This window comes from Nesoenas mayeri, assembly GCF_963082525.1.
Source record: "Nesoenas mayeri genome assembly, chromosome: 17".
Classification (NCBI taxonomy): Eukaryota; Metazoa; Chordata; class Aves; order Columbiformes; family Columbidae; genus Nesoenas; species Nesoenas mayeri.
The window spans coordinates 12,252,847-12,264,357 of record NC_137565.1 but is presented as its reverse complement, the minus strand read 5'-3'; the positions used below and the strand labels follow the sequence as shown (position 1 = coordinate 12,264,357).

At 56.8% G+C, this 11,511-nt stretch overlaps 1 protein-coding gene across 2 annotated transcripts; it reads left to right on the top strand.

Annotated features, from left to right (window-relative positions):
• The first annotated feature begins 3,863 nt into the window (after positions 1–3,863).
• Positions 3,864–11,511, top strand: TESC (tescalcin). Of its 2 annotated transcripts, none has more exons than XM_080355472.1 (8): positions 3,864–3,935; positions 7,763–7,832; positions 9,751–9,831; positions 10,153–10,214; positions 10,553–10,614; positions 10,685–10,792; positions 11,204–11,251; positions 11,354–11,511. In XM_080355472.1, the coding sequence occupies exons 1-8, from the start codon at positions 3,878–3,880 to the stop codon at positions 11,429–11,431; spliced, it is 567 nt and encodes a 188-aa protein (XP_080211598.1). In that variant the 5' UTR covers positions 3,864–3,877; the 3' UTR covers positions 11,432–11,511. The 2 variants fall into 2 exon arrangements, with proteins under 2 accessions (XP_080211598.1, XP_080211597.1); XM_080355471.1 differs by having other exon boundaries at positions 10,075–10,214.

The window sequence follows — 11,511 nt, the reverse complement described above, 5'->3', positions numbered from 1 at the left end:
TTGATGTATGGGGAGCTTCCACTCGCTGCTGTCTCCCATCTATAGGTATTTATGCAATATTATATAATGGCATCATGACTGGAAACTGGCCAACCTTGGAGTCAGCCAAACCATGTACAGAAGAGAGATGTTAATTCCTGCAGCTTGAGTCCTTCTTCCTTTTTGCCAAAAGTGAATGGACTTTAGGGGAGCGCAGACTCTGCTGCCCAGAAGAAAAGAGCTTTAACAGCTCAAGGCACATGGATTTTATTATAACATGACTTAAAGGCCCAGACAGCCACTGCAGCAAAGGTTTTCCTCTGGGTTCAGGTATTACGGGGCTGCAGAGTGACACAGTGTTTGCGCGTACGTATCTTTGTGCTTTCTGAAGCAACATCTACAGACTGGGTGCAGCTACTGTCTCCTGTCACTGTCCCCTTGCAAAACCGTAGTTATGCCAGAGGTGAGCATTAGGAACCATGCCCTATAGAATTAGATGGATGCTCTTAGCCTATTGTAGCCCTTCAGGTATCGCCATTCAAAATCACACAGCCCACCTCTTAAAAGAATGCTTGAACTGCATGCCATCCTCTTGCAATATTAAGCACTGATTAAATGTGAGAAATAAACACGGAAAGCCCAGCGCTTCTGCCAGCAGAGTGGTGGTGGGTCTGCAGGGCTCCGGGTGCTTTAGGAAGAACAGCTGTGCTGGTGTTTTGGTGCTGAGGAGCGGTGGAGGTGCTGTACTCCCAGGAGAACTGTCTGTAAAGTCAGTGTTGAACTTGGAGAGGGGGGAGGCTGAAGGATTTCTGCAGAAGCAGAATGGGTCCAACTGAAAGCAGGGTAGGGAATCATTAGGCAAAATCTTAATATCCATCTCTTGTTTCTGAGGGTTGGAGTAGACCCCAACCCTTTTTAAGGGTTGAAAGCAGATCTCAAAAGATCCCCAGCAGGGATGCAAGGTTGGGGATGGGGTTGTGGAGTCACAGGGTTGGTGCTGGTAGCTGAGAACAGCCCTGCGGGGCCAGGACCTGGGCTCTCCATTCGCAGCCTCAACTTTGACAAGGGCGACTCTGCGACAGCACAGATACCAGTGAGTTTCCTGGGGCTTTGTGCTCCTCTCTACCGAACGGGCAGTCTGCCGACACCTTGCTCCTCTCAAGTGCATGGAGAGCTGCCGCATACTGAGCTCGTAGGAGCCCTGAGCAAGAGGTGCTGCCTCGGGGAGGATTGCACCATTAAAAAAGCCACAGGAGTCAACAGAAACCTGCCCAAAGTTCCTCTGAAAACTGAGGCTGGACAGCGCTGATCTAACCCGTGTGAAAATGTGCTGTGTGCTTTAACGTGGGGGTCCCAGAGCAGCCAGCAGGAGCCCATTATTATGGCCTCTAAACATAGAAGCCACTCTGTGTTTATACTCTGCAAATTCAGAGTCTGGCCAAGGAGGTGTGGGAGCTGCTCCTCACGCGGTTCACACACGTTTCCCCCACCCACAGGCTCTTTGCTGTTTCCCTTTTCGCTTGGGGTGCAAAAGGAGAGCGTTCTGGTGCAATAGGGGACAGACTGCAAGTGACTTGAGTACACAAGGCGACCCAGCCAGCCCTGTTGCTAAAAACCTCTCGTCGCTTTGACAGACGTTTTGTAGAGGAACTGCGTCCCCAGACAGGACTTCTTGCCTGCTTTGCTGTGCTGACCGCATTGGCGCACAGTTACATGGGTGTTGGTGGCATCCAGGAGCGCAGACACCCCCTTGTACGTGCCAAATTGGGAAGAGATGGAGGCGTGTTGGGTAGGCACCGCAAACCATCAGCATAGCATCCAAGTCCCATTTTGGGATTTCAGACAAAACCAAAGGAAACAGTGTGGAAGGCTCCCCCGTTTTGCTCCGGTTTGGTTCGATGTGCCAGTTACTGCGTTGAGTCTTTGTGAGGAGGAATACCCAGCTGTGTGTGTGTGTGCAGCTGTGGAGACCTCAGCCCCAGGGTCCTCGGGGAAACTGAAAACCCCACATCTGTATCCCCACTTGAGCAACCTCTGTTCCTGCGGGCTGAGCATCCACGGTCCAGCGCAGCCAGGGCACTGCTGGCTGATGGAAGTCAGCTTTAGGTGATTGCTGGTCCCTCGGGTGGCTCTTCTGTCCCGCCCTCCCCTCCTGGCAGCCCGGGTGTCTTTGCAGCCACCATCTCCCCAAGAAGCCAGCGGTGGGTCCCCAAAAGTTCATGTCTGTGAGTAACGTCTGGGTCCACGTGTATCTATGTATGTCAAAGATGCACATACATCCCGGTTTGTCCTGTCGTGTCTATGCAGAGCTCACCTGGGAGAAGGGACGTTCTGCTTTCTGGAGAAGGTGGAGTTGCCACCCCTGGTGTGGTGCAGTGCCCAGCTCTCCTCATCCTGGGTCCCGTGCCACAGAGGGGTGAATTTCCCGCAGCCAACACCATCTTTTCTGTGTCATCGGCCATCTGTCCTGTGGACAGGACAGCCAGGGTGCCACCGCCTTCAAATGGCTCTCTGGAGGGTGAAGGAGAAAAATACAGAGGGGAGGAAGAGAGGACAGGAGCAAGTAGTAATTGTTGTCTGGTTCATTAGGGAAGGGGCGCAGGGAGGTGACACATGGGGCCACTGGGGACACATGGGAGGTGTGCCCTGACAACCTGTAGAGCTGATGGCGTGGCGTGTGGCCTCTGTGACAAACCGTGGCAGTTTGTCACCAGCCTCTACAGGAAAAGCAGATGCCCCATGCACCAGCCAGCCCGGACTCTGGCCAGGGGCGAGCTGCATCTTCCAGGGCTTTGCTGCTGAGTGTGGGAGGGAAAAGGGAGGAAAGACCTATTTGGGTCTTCTGGTCCCTTCCAAACCACCTTCAGCTTCGCTCTGGGTTGTGCAGGGTATTGTCCTGCCTAGTGTTGAACATCTCCAAGGTTTGTGGCTCTTCCCTACTGCGGCGACACGGGGACTGGCTGCGTTGGTGTCACCGCGCTTTCCTACCCATCTCCTTTGGCTGGGGACACCTGGGCTGGGTGAAAAGATACAGAAGATGAATTGTCTCCCCCAGTCCTGGCCCAGGGTGACAGCTGAGGCTGCAGCATGGGGACATCTCTCCTTTATCCTTTTTTTAAAAACATGAAACAGGTGTTTTATTGGATCTGGGGCAGCTGGAGGCTGGAAATTATTTGATTCTTGTCCTGTTTGTATTTGGCTTTAAAAAAAAAATAAACCACCCTGACTTGCTGCCTCCTGTCCTCGCGTGCTGCGCTTCCTGAGCCGCCTCTCCCCAAACTGCGGCGTTGTCTCCGGAACGCGTTTGCTCTTCCCTGCGCCCGTGGGAGGCTGACGTGTCGCTGCCACTGCCAGAGCCCAGTCTGGCACCGAGAGACACGGTGACAGAAACACCCACCTCTGCACCGGGCCCCGGCAGACCTGCTGGGTGCTGCCTCCCCACTGGTCCTGCACCCCGGGGTCACAGCCAGCGCCTCTGCTGGGGTTTCTTGCTTTTGAGGGGACTCTGTGTCATCCCTGGGTCTCTTCCCAGCTTCCTGTGTCATTCCTGGGTCCCTGTGGGAGAAGCTGGAGGGCTCACATGAGAACTGGGGTTCCTGCTGCAACGGGGGAGACCCCAGCCCAGGCTGGGCAGGGAGTGGGGGGACCGTGGGGCCACTCTGTGCCCATCTCCTAGGGACTGGTCCCAGCATGAGTGGGCCCGGCCGGGTGCTGCAAGTGCTACCAGCGCATGGCGGGGGAGGCTGTTAACTCTGGAACCTAATGATGGCGCGGCGGAGCGGGTTGCTTAGGGACCCGGAGGAGCCGCGCTGCCGCCTCCTCCCTCCCCGCCGCGCCCGCCCTTATAAGCGACAGCAGCGGCGGCGGCGGCCGGTGCAGCGGCCCGGCCCGGCCCGGCATGGGCTCCGCGCACTCCGTGCCCGCCGAGATGCGGGAGCTGGCCGACAGGACCGGCTGTGAGTATCGCCCGCCGCGGGGGCAGGGGCAGCCCGGCCCGGGGGCACCTTGGCCGGGCCCTGCCCGCTTTTTCCCCCGCGCCCGGAGCCCTCCTGCCCCACCGCCGCGCACCCGCCAGGGGACACAGGCTGGCCGGCCCTGCAGGGGACATGTCACCGGGGGGGGGGGGGTGCAGGACATGTCAGCTGCGGGGCGGGGGGGGGGATGCAGACATGTCACCGGGCTGGGGGGGCAGGCGTGTCACCTGGAGCTGCTGGCATGTCACCGGGGGCGGTGCGGGGGGATGCAGGCATGTCACCGGGGATGGGGGGGTGGGGGGGAGATGTAGGAATGTCACCTGGAGGTGCTGGCATGTCACCAGGGCCGTGGGGGGGGAGACACATGCAGCCGTGTGACCCGCAGGGATGCACCCCCGGTGCCGCACACGTGTGAGCCCCGGCAGCGCTTTGCCCACCCACGCTGCCACTGCGAGAAATTGTCCCCGCGTCGCTGCTGTGCCCCGGAGCCACCGGCGATGCTGGCGGGGCCGGTGCGGGTGTAGCGCCCGGCGGTGCGGGAAGAAGGGACGGGGGTTTGCAGCGGGGGTTTGCAGGGGGGACGTGGCCCAGGGCTCCAAGCTGGGCTCGGTGCTGGTGGTCATGTCCCTCCTGGGAAATGTCATCGCTCCAGGGTGCCCCAGGATGTGCCCAGCGCTGGGGCGCTCCCCCGCGACTCCCCCAGCTGGGATGGAGGGGGGAGTGGAGGCTCTTCTCCTACCCAAAGGATGTGCTGGGCTTGGGGGCGATCCAGCCCCTTCTCCCCAACCCTATGGTCACATCGTGCTTCCTCCCCTCTCGCTTCTTCTCCTCTTCCTCTCCCAGCAAGCGCTGAGCTCTGCAGCACCCGGGGTGAGCTCAGCCCTGCGGGCAGGCAAGAGCCGGGGAGCCCAGGGTGCGAGCGTGGCAGCCCGGGGTGGGAGGAGGTTGTTTTTGGGACACCCTAACCTGAGGATCCTGCCGCACCGGTGCTGCCAGGCCGCCTGTACCAGGCACCTCCTGTGCAGATTCTGCCCACGAGCCTTTCTCCAGCACCTGCCCCACACTCGAGTGCCCCAGGAATCCCTCCAGATAAGGGTTTATAGAGACAACACCCAGAAAAAGTCTCACCGAAACCAGAAGCTGGGGGTGGCGGGAGTTGCAATAACCCTGTGCCAGGACCAGCAGGACTCACAGGGCTCCCACGGTGCTGTGGCTGCTGCTGGAAGAACCTGGGGAATGCAAGTTTGCCCCAGGCTTCCGACTGTGGGCATTGCGTGGAGGGCATTGCTATCACCCTTGGGCCGTGGGAGTGGCAGGGACAGGGCAATGGTCCCTGCAGCTCCCCAGGACGTGCCCATGGCATGTTCCTTTGCCTTCTCCCTCCCCAAAAGCAACAGGGGAGCCCATTATTGTCTGCTCAGGACCATCAGGACCGGTTCCCGTCCTTGCTGCCACGTGCCCTATTAAGAAGAAGCAGCGGCAGCGGCGTCTGCCCGGAGCTGAAGTGGCTCTTCCTGGGACAATACAATCTTTTCTACACCCAGGCCAGTCCAGTGATGCAAAACACAGCACAGGGAGGGCAATGGGGGCTGAGCCCCCCCCAGCGCATCTCTTCCCGGGGAACACCCCTACAAACTGCTGCAGGCTGGGAAACAGCAAACCCAACACCCTTTGTTTTAAATACCCTTTTTTCCCCCTATAGCACAGGTTACCGTGCTCAGCCACGGGCCTGCAGCATCAGAGCGCTGGGGATGATGCTCAGTACGAGCAGCCTGTGCTGCCCTTGAGCCAGTCCTGCTCGCAGAAAAGCCTTTGCCCTTTGTGTAGGTGCGGCTTTGCTGCTTTTTGATTGGAAAGCAGCTGAGTGCTGCTGCCCTTGGCAGGACGGTGCCGTCCTCGGAGACCTGCCTGTGCCGCAAACACATGGGTTTGGGGAAACAGCCAGGAAGATCCCTCTTTTTTGCCTTGCAGCTGGATGGGGAGCGGGGCTGGACTGACCGTGAGCATCCAGCCACTGACCCCACATTTTTGTCATGGAAATATTTTTCCAAGAGATCAAAGATTTTTGGTGTGTGACCAAGTCCCAGCTGATGCTGAAGGCTCGGTGGCCCAGCTGCTCCCATGGTGACGGCCATGTTGTCACGGGAAAAAGCGAAAGGTCACTTCTTTGTGGCCAAAATTGGAAAGCAAAGACCAGAGAAAGTTTGTGTGTGTGTGTGTGAACAGCAGCAGAGCACCAGGCAGAGAGGCGTTAGGGAAAAAACATCAAATGGGTGAATTAGTGGTGTCTATGCAGCCTGAGGGCCAGTGGGTTCAGAGGGGGGACCCCCAAAGTTGATCCAAGGGGTTCAAATGGCCTCATCCTGCAAAGGGACCAGACACTGAGCCCCAGCAGCACAGATGGGTTTCCCAGTCCATTAACAGAGGGCTCTGACGGCTCAGCCTCGCTGATCGATACCATTTCTATTTCAAGGCTGCGAAACAGCAAAGAGAAACGGAGCAGAGGACATTATTTAAACATAATAAAAGAGAGAGAGGGAGCCAGCCAGCGAGCACGCTAGCTCAGCATTGACCTGTTGTCTTTCAGCTGCAGTGCTTAACCATTTGCAACCCCTCAATTACACTTTAACGTGATTTTATCCTTCTCCGCACCGCCGGGAAAGGCTGCTGACCTGCTTGGAGCCGCCTTGAGCGCAGGGTCCAGGTGGTGCCCAGGCAGACGCCACCATCCCATGTGAACAGCACTGAAAGCCGCTTCCCTGGCCCCTGGGAATTGCTACTGTCAATATTTGTACAAGAGAGTCAGGCTCTGCAGGTCTCCCGGGGTTTGCAGAGCTTGGTTACAGCCTGTAGAGAGTAGCTGGGAAAAAACCAAATAGCCTGTGGCATGGGATGAAAGAGGTGAAGAGATGCTGCTGAGCCTCACGCTGTAACCTCAGCATTTTGGGGGCTCAAAGCAAAGCTGACAGGCTCTGCCTCCAGCCCAGAGCCCAGGCTGATGGTCCAGGGCTCCCCCATGTCCCAGCTTTGCTCAAGCAGCAGCTGTTTCAAAACCCGGCTTTGCTCTTTGGGTGCCGCTGCATCTCCTGCATGTTCAGCCTTTCCTCGGCCCTGGCAAGACACAGCGGGTTGTCCTCAGCGCTGGGCTTTTCTTTTTGTTTGTTTAGCTTTATTTTCTGTCTCCCTCTCATGGCTGTGGCCATGAGCACATTAACTTCTCAGCAGAAAGCGGGGACACCCTGGGACAGGTTGAGATGCGCTCCCAGGGCACACAGCTCCTGCCCAGGCTGCCAGCAAACCCCAGATTAAACGGTCAAGCCTGTTTGCAGGGTCTGTGAATCCTAAACTGGGGGAGGTGGGATCCCGCTGTGCCGTGCTGGGCAGTCTGAGCCAGGGGGCTGGTCACAAACCAGCCCTCGCCATCCCCTTGTCACCCGCCTCGCAGCAAGGGACACAGCACCCAGGGAGCAGCGGAGCAGGGTGGACCTTGCAGGGCTGCATAGCGCCAACAAAGGGAAATGGGGATGGGGACAACTGTGCCAAGGAGTGCCCAAGGCTGCCCAAGGGAATGCAGGAGCAGGAAGGCTTTTGGCTGTCGCTGGACAGGGTGGGCTTTGGTGTCCCCACGGAATGAGTTTTGTGGCAGGTTTTGGTGCCCCCTGATCTCCTTGTGGCAGTGGGCAGGACAGGAGCCCTGCAGATGGGGTCCCCAAGGACTGTTCCCCAGGGGTATCACCCTTGTCTCCTCTCTCTTTTCCCCCTGTCACCTCTTTCCAACCACATCACCTCTCTATTTTCCCCCCTGACAGTCACGTCAGAGCAGATCGAGCACCTGCACCGGCGATTCAAGCAGCTGAGCCGCGACCAGCTGACCATCCGGTATGGCCCGTCTGTCTCCATCTCCATCTCCATCGCCATCGCCATCTCCATCTCCATCTCCATCTCCATCTCCATCTCCATCTCCATCTCCATCTCCAATCTCCATCTCCATCATCTCCATCTCCATCTATCTTGATCTCCATCATCTCCATATCTCCATCTCCATCATCTCATCCCTATCTTCGTGGCACTGGAACAGGCTGCCCAGGGCAGTGGTGGAGTCACATCCCTGGAGGGGTTGAAAAGGCGTTTAGATCAGGTTCTCAGGGACATGGGTTAGTGCTAGAGTTGGGTTATGGTTGAACTCGATGATCCTGAGGGTGTCTTCCAACCAAAATGATTCTGTGACTCCATCCCTGTCCCGCGGGGCTGCCCAGAGCTCCCCCAGCACCTGCGTCCCCCAGGCTGGCAAAGGTGCCAGTTTGGGGAGCTGGGTCCCCAGGGTGCACCTGGTCCTGGGTCCTTCCCACCACCCCTGGCCGTGCTGAGCTGCTCTCTGCAGCCCGGCGTTGCAGTTACAGTTCATAGTTTCCAGCTCAGATATCTCACCATTTTATATTGACAGAGTTTGATTAGACTGATTAGTCTCATACCTAGTTGAATATTATAATTTCATGATAAAACCCAACCTGAAAGACTTTTTGCTTCATATGACTCCATTGTTCTTTTTCGTACATGTGTATTTTCACTCCTTTTTGTGAATGCTCAGACTATAATCCTTAACAAAATAGGAATTTAGAAAAACATTTTCCCGTAAAGATGTAAAATATCAAAGCTGTAAACAAATAGAGAAAAGAGATCATATGACATCTTAAATAATTTGAGTTAGTACTTAAAATTTTCACTGTAAAATTTAATTGGAGAAGGACTTTTCTATGACAACACATAGTGACAGGACAAGGGTGATGGCTTTAAACTGAAAGAGGGGAGATTTAGATTAGATACAAGGAAGGAATTGTTGGCCTGAGGGTGGTGAGAGCCTGGCCCAGGTTGGCCAGAGAGGTGGTGGCTGAACCATCCCTGGAGACATCCCAGGCCAGGCTGGACGGGGCTCTGAGCAACCTGAGCTGGTGCAGATGTCCCTGCTCATGGCAGGGGGGGCACTGGGGGAGCTGGGGAGGTCCCTCCAAGCCAAACTATTCTAGGATTGCAAATAATAGGAGGAAAAATGAGCGGCAAAGATGTAGCCTGAGAGCTGGGTTGCTCTTGCCGAATATCTTGTTTTTCTCCAGCCTTAAAATCAGTTTTGGGGAGGGAAGTGAGACGTTCCTGCTGCACTTGCCCTTTTCCCTGTCCCCAGTGTCTTTGCAGGACATGGTTCACCAAAGCCGCGGCTCAGGAAAGCTCCGGCACACCCGACCGGCGGCACCAGCCACGCGAGGAGCCGGGCAGCCCAGCTGCCCTCTGCATCCGCCGCAGCGGAGATTGTTTCTTGGCTCATTTGCTTTGTAAAAAGTTGACGGCAAAACACCCAGCCCAGGCTTGGCCCGGTGTTGGTGCCGCACAGCCCAGCACAGCGAGGTGCAAAGGCAGAGGGAGCCCGGGGCACGGGGGGCGGCAGAAGCTCCTTCCCCACCTCGTCCAACCCCGTGTGCCTGGGAAAACTGCCTGAAAACCGTGCAAAGAGCCCAAACATCAGCCCCAAGCTGCTGTGACCCAGAGCTCCCCAAGACCCATTTTAGTGGAGACAAAAATCCCTTGTAGCTCCACCAAGCACGGACTGATGCAGTAGCACAGCTTGATTTCACTCTGAATTGAGGCAAAAAGGGGTTTTCATGCAAAACCTCCTTTTTTTTACCCAGCATTCCTTTGAAAGAATGGGGTCAGGGCTTCTGCTCCAGCCCTTCAGTGACTGTCACAGCATCTCCCTCCTCTGCGGCTCCCTTTACATTTTGGGCTGCCTGTGTTTCCTTTGCAGCAAGGAGAATTTCGACAGCATCCCTGACCTGGAGTTCAACCCGATTAGGGCCAAAATCGTTCATGCCTTTTTCGACAAGCGGTAAGAACATCCACGGTGCTGCCGGGAGGGTCAGGGGTAATTGGTTTATCCTGCAGAAGCAGGAGGGCAAAGATCTTCTCCTTGAAGGCTGGGAGGGAGCCAGGGTAAAAATTACAGACATTAAAGCTAAGTCTTAGGGAAACAACAGTCCTAAAGTTTTGCCAAGGGACACACTGGGCTCTGCGGGAGGTGGGGGTAGCCGGGGGTGTCAGCTCTCTGTCACCAGTGGCTCCGCTCTCGCAGGAACCTGCGGCCGGAGTCAGATGGGCTGGCGGATGAGATAAATTTCGAAGACTTCCTGACCATCATGTCCTACTTCAGACCCATCGAGATGAACATGGACGAGGAGCAGCTCGATCGCTTCCGCAAAGAGAAACTCAAATGTGAGGCTTATGCAAAGCCCGGGGCTGGGGGTCGGATGGTTGATAGGACAAGGGGTGATGGTTTTAAACTAAAGGAGGGAGATTCAGGGTGGACATGAGGAAGGAATTGTTGCCCTGAGGGTGGTGAGAGCCTGGCCCAGGTTGGCCAGAGAGGTGGTGGCTGAACTATCCCTGGAGACATCCCAGGCCAGGCTGGACGGGGCTCTGAGCACCCTGAGCTGGTGCAGATGTCTCTGTCATGGCAGGGGGGAAGATGGGAAGGTCCCTTCAACCCAGTCTATTCTGTGATTCAGTGATGGGACAGGGCTCCCCTGACCCTGCCGTGTTCCTCTCCCCAGTCCTCTTCCACATGTACGACTCAGACCACGACGGGAAGATCACGCTGCAGGAGTACAGAAATGTAACGTATGGTCCCTCCTGCCCCAGCACCACCGAATTCCCGGCCCTCAGCTTGACCTGCTGCCTTGTAGGTGGTGGAGGAGCTGCTATCGGGGAACCCCCACCTGGAGAAGGAGTCGGCGCGGTCCATCGCTGACGGGGCCATGATGGAGGCGGCCAGCATCTGTGTGGGACAAATGGTGGGAACCGGTTCCTTGCTCTACCATGGCACAGAGATACACAGATACAAAACAGGGCTGGAAGGTGCCCGAGGCATCTTCCCTGTCCCCAGGCTGCTTTGGTTACCGATTATTTTTTCACAGGCAGAAGCTTTCAGGGTTTTTTGGAGGGGTGTTTTCCATTATAAGAGCCAAGGAGGATAAGCAAGCAGCACCCCATAAAGCACCATCCTCAGTACTTGGGGCTTTAGTGCTTATGTAAAAGGCAGCTCCTTGCAGCCATGGTGGCTCTGGGAACCAATTCTGGGCTGGCCATGGGGCACAGCGCCCATGGGAGACGTGTCCCACAGCCCCAGGGGACCCAGCCTTGGTGACACAGTGTCCCAAGACCCCTGAGGGCAGCTGTCACCTTCTCTCTCTTGCTGTGCACAGGGGCCGGACCAGGTGTACGAGGGCATCACCTTCGAAGACTTCCTTAAGGTTGGTGGCATCTCCGCTCGTGTCCCCAGGAGGAGGGCACCGGGTGGCCGCAGGGACCAGGGCATTCGGCCGCCGGCCCCGCTCAGCCCCTTCCCCTTGCAGATGTGGCAGGGGATCGACATCGAAACCAAGATGCACGTTCGCTTCCTCAACATGGAGACCATCGCGCACTGCTACTGAGCTCCGGCCGCCTCCGGGGAGCCAGAGGGGGAGGAGGAGGAGGTGGGGGAGGAAGAGGACTCTGCAGCAGCTCCATGTTC